The sequence below is a fragment of the Crocodylus porosus genome, unplaced genomic scaffold, assembly GCF_001723895.1.
Source record: "Crocodylus porosus isolate Cpor-Errol unplaced genomic scaffold, CroPor_comp1, whole genome shotgun sequence".
Taxonomy (NCBI): domain Eukaryota; kingdom Metazoa; phylum Chordata; order Crocodylia; family Crocodylidae; genus Crocodylus; species Crocodylus porosus.
In genome coordinates this window covers 54,729,244-54,733,337 of record NW_017728907.1, presented here as the reverse complement: position 1 = coordinate 54,733,337, position 4,094 = coordinate 54,729,244, and the positions used below count along the sequence as shown (strand labels likewise).

The 4,094-nt window shown below is 44.6% G+C and overlaps 1 protein-coding gene across 1 annotated transcript in view; it reads left to right on the top strand.

The window, feature by feature from the left end:
• Window positions 1–4,094, top strand: part of YIPF1 (Yip1 domain family member 1) — a 12,427-nt gene extending 8,333 nt beyond the window's left edge. The window contains exons 9-10 of the mRNA XM_019531461.1: window positions 1,157–1,164; window positions 3,949–4,094. Of these exons, the coding sequence (XP_019387006.1) occupies window positions 1,157–1,164; window positions 3,949–4,044 (104 nt within the window). The 3' untranslated portion in view covers window positions 4,045–4,094. The remainder of the gene's footprint in view (window positions 1–1,156; window positions 1,165–3,948) is intronic.

Sequence of the window (4,094 nt, the reverse complement as noted above, 5' to 3'; positions counted from 1 at the left end):
TTTTTTTAAACTTAAAAATACCGGCTTGCTAAGGGCCTAATTAAAGGTTTTTCTTTGACAGTAAATGTATACAGTAGTGTGCAAATAAAGCACTTTCAAAATTAACTGATGATAAATTATACCTTTGTTCCTTCTGATTTGAATAATGATAGGTTGGACATGTCTCTGACTTCCAGAGATGCCGCCTTTCAAAGCAGTCATTTCTGTGCATAGGGGGATCCAGGCATTTTCCAAGTGTTTGGCTTAGCATTTGCAATATCCATATGGGCTCTGTTCCATGTGTGGGATGGCGTAAATTTTTGCTTCCTAGTAGGTGGGGGTGTGGCCAATGCAGACAACACTTGGTGCCTTTCTAGAAGTTAGGAGATATAGGAGACAGGCCTAGAAAGGCATGTGATACTTTAAAGACCAAAGCCACCCAAATACATTGATTATTTGCTCTTTTGCAAATCAGAAGTATTCTTACCGCATTTAGTTGCCGACTGCCTATTTGCTTGGTATTTGTTAAAATACAGCTATCTGAGCCTTGGAAACACAAGCATGACAATTTTCCAGCCATAATATAAGGTACCGGCTTAGATGGGTGATAACAAATAATGACTCTCCAAAAAGCAATGTCTCATCCCAGGTGACTGAAAGAATACTGAGTGCTAGGAAAACTTTATTTAGATACAAATATGCATGCATCTTTATGCCATTTTTCTTATTCATACAGCATTTTAATATTCATGTGTCGCTTTTTCTGACTTCCAGATTACAATGCCTGTTTCTTCATCTGTGTACAGTAACTTTATTTTAAATATTTTTCACTGAAGGGAATGGAAATTGCAAAAACTAAAGGGAAAAAAACATCTAAGAGGAAAATCTAGTGGTATTTCATGGATTTGTGAACATCTAAATGCTGAAAAGAAGACTAACCAAGTGGTTAATACAAGTAGATTTTTAGAACTGTAAGTCTTACTTCTTATACAGTTGGGTTTTTTAAATTATTTTTTGCATATCTTGCACTCCCTGCAGTGTGGTCTGTCAATAAAATACTCCAGAGGGTGATTTGAAATGATTATTTCATAGGTGAAAGAGGATTGATGTTCCTCTTTTGAAGAGCTTGTACAGCTTCAGTTTGCCAAAATCCGTTGTGATAAACGTTTCAGCCAACCATACTTTGTCTGACAAGATTATTCTTTCCATCCTAAATTTCTGTTTTAATATTGGTGTATTAGTAAACTACATGGAACTACTTAAGCTTGGCACTGAAATTAGGAAATAGCAGTGCAAAGAAATAGTGGGCGTGCCTACACGTTCATTAACGTGCTGTAATTACAGTGCATTAAGTTGTGTACCTTTAATAATGGTTCTAACTTACTGCACCGTAATCAGCGGTAGCACTGGCACGCGCTTTTTTGTGATGCTAATACACAGTAGACTAATTGTACTTTGCATTAGTGTTGTTTTGGCCTGCCATGCTAATGTACAGTAGAATTAGTCTACTGCGTATTTAAGAAAGTCCCGAGGTAAGTGGGGAAGCGGGAGACCTGGAGGAAGAGCAAGCAGGAGAGGGTACAGGGGAGTTGCTATCATACTTTCTGAGAAATCAGGGCAATCAACTAGTTACCTTGTAACTAGTTTGTCTGTATGCAAATGCATGGAGCCTGGGAAACACGCAGGAAGAACTGAAAGTCCTTGCGCAGTCATGGGGCTATGACATAACTGGTATAACAGAGACTTGGTGGGAGCCTGTATGACTGAAGCATGGTCACAGATGGGTACAAATTGTTCAGGAAGGACAGACAGGGGAGAAGAGGAGGGGGAGTTGCACTTTAGGTAAACGAGCCACATGATGGCTCAGAGCTCCGGTATGAAGCTGGAGATAGGCCTGTTGAGAGTCTCTGAATTAAGGTTAGGGGTGAGAGCAAAAAAAAAGGTGATGCCGTGGTGAGGGTATGTTGTAGACCACCAGACCAGGGGGAGGTGGTGGATGAGGCTTTCTTCAAACAGGTAGCAGAAGTTTCCTGGCCACAGGCCCTGGTTCTCATGGGGGATTTCAATCACCTGACATCTGCTGGGAGGGCAATACAGCAGTGCACAAGCAATCTAGGAAGTTTTAGAGAATATTGGGGATAATCTCCTGGTGAAGGTGCTGAAGCAGTCAACCAGGGGCCATGTTCTTTTAGATGTGCTGCTCACAAATAGGGAAGAATTGGTGGGGAATGTAGTAGTGGATGGCAAATTGGGCAGCAGTGACCATGAGAGGATTGAGTTCAGGATCTTGAGGAAAGGAAGGATGGAGAGCAGCAGAGTAAGGACCCTGGACTTCAGAAAAGCAGACTTTGGCTCACTCAGGGAGCTCATGGGCAGGATCTCCTGGGAAGCCAGACTGAGGGGAACAGAAGTCTAGGAGTCCGGGCTGTACTGTAAAGAAGCCTTACTGGGAGTGCAGGAACAAGCCATCCTGATGCACAGGAAGACTAGCAAGTGGTAGAAGACCAGCTTGGCTTAGCAGGGAACTTTTCAGTAAACCACGTCACAAAAAGGAAGTTTATAAGAAGTGGAAACTTGGACAGATAATTAGGGAAGAATATAAGAGCATTGCTCAGGCATGCAGGGATGAAGTCAGGAAGGCCGAAGCGCAATTGGAGTTGCAGCTAGCAAGGGATGTGAAGGGTAACAAGAAGGGTTTCTACAAGTATGTTGGTAGCAAGAGGAGGATCAGGGAAATCGTGGGTCCCTTACTGAATGGGGGAGGCAACTTTGTGACAGAGGATGCAGAAAAGGCTGAGGTGCTCAATACCTTTTTTGCCTCAGTCTTCACAGGCAAGGTCAGCTCCCCGACGACTGCACCAGGCAGCACAGTTTGGGGAGGAGGTGAGCAGCCAACAGGGGTGAATAAACAGGTGGAAACTATTTAGAAAAGCTGGACATGTACAAGTCCATGGAGCCAAAAAGGATGCACCTGAGGGTGCTGAGGAAGTTGGCCGATGTGATTGCAGAGCCACTGGCCATCATCTTTGAAACTCATGGTGATCAGAAGAGGTCCCAGATGACTGGAAAAGGGCAAACATAGTGCCCATATTTAAGAAAAGGGAAAAGGAGGATCCAGGGAACTACAGACCAGTCAGGCACACCTCAGTCCTTGGAAAACTTGTGGAGCAGATCCTCAAGGAGAAGAAGGTGATTAGGAACAGTCAGCATGGATTCACCAAGGGCAAGTCATGCCAGACCAATCTGATTGCCTCTTATGACAAGGTGACTGGCTGTGTGGATGCGGGGAGACCAGTGGATGTGGATGTGGTGTACCTTGATTTTTTAGCAAGGCTTTTGATATGGTCTCCAACAACATTCTTGCAGGAAAAACTAAGGAAGTACGGGCTGGATAAATGGACTGTAAGGTGGATAGAAAACTGGCTGGAGCATTGGACTCAAAAGGTAGTAATCAATGGATCAATGTCTAATTGGCAGCTGGCATCAACTGGAGTGCCCCAGAGGTTGGTCCTAGGGCTGGTTTTGTTCAATGTCTTCATCAACAATCTGGAAGATGAGATGGAGTGCACCCTCAGCAAGTTTGCAGATAACACCAAGCTGCAGGGAGTAGGAGATACACTGGAGGGTAGGGCTAGGATTCAGAGTGACACAGGCAGATTGGAGGATTGGGCCAAAAGGAATCTCATGATGTTCAACAAGGACAAGTGCAAAGTCCTGCTCTTAGGACAGAGCAATCTCATGCGCCAGTACAGGCTGGGGGCTGACTGGCTGGGCAGCAGCTCTGCAGAAAATGACTCAGGGGTGAAAGTGGACAATAAGCTAAATATGAGGGAGCAGTGTGGCCTTGTTGCCAAGAAGGCTAACGGTATCCTGGGTTGCATTGGTAGGAGTGTGGCCAGCTGATCAAGGGAAGTGATTCTTTCCATCTATTCAGCACTGGTGAGGCCACATCTGGAGTCCTGTGCTCAGTTTTATGCCCCCCTACAGAAAGGATGTGGATCCATTGGAGAGAGTCCAGCGGAGTGCAAGACAAATGGTTCAGGGTCTGGGGGACATGGCTTATGAGGACAGGCTGAGGGAACTGGAATTATTTAGTCTGCAGAAGAGAAGACTGA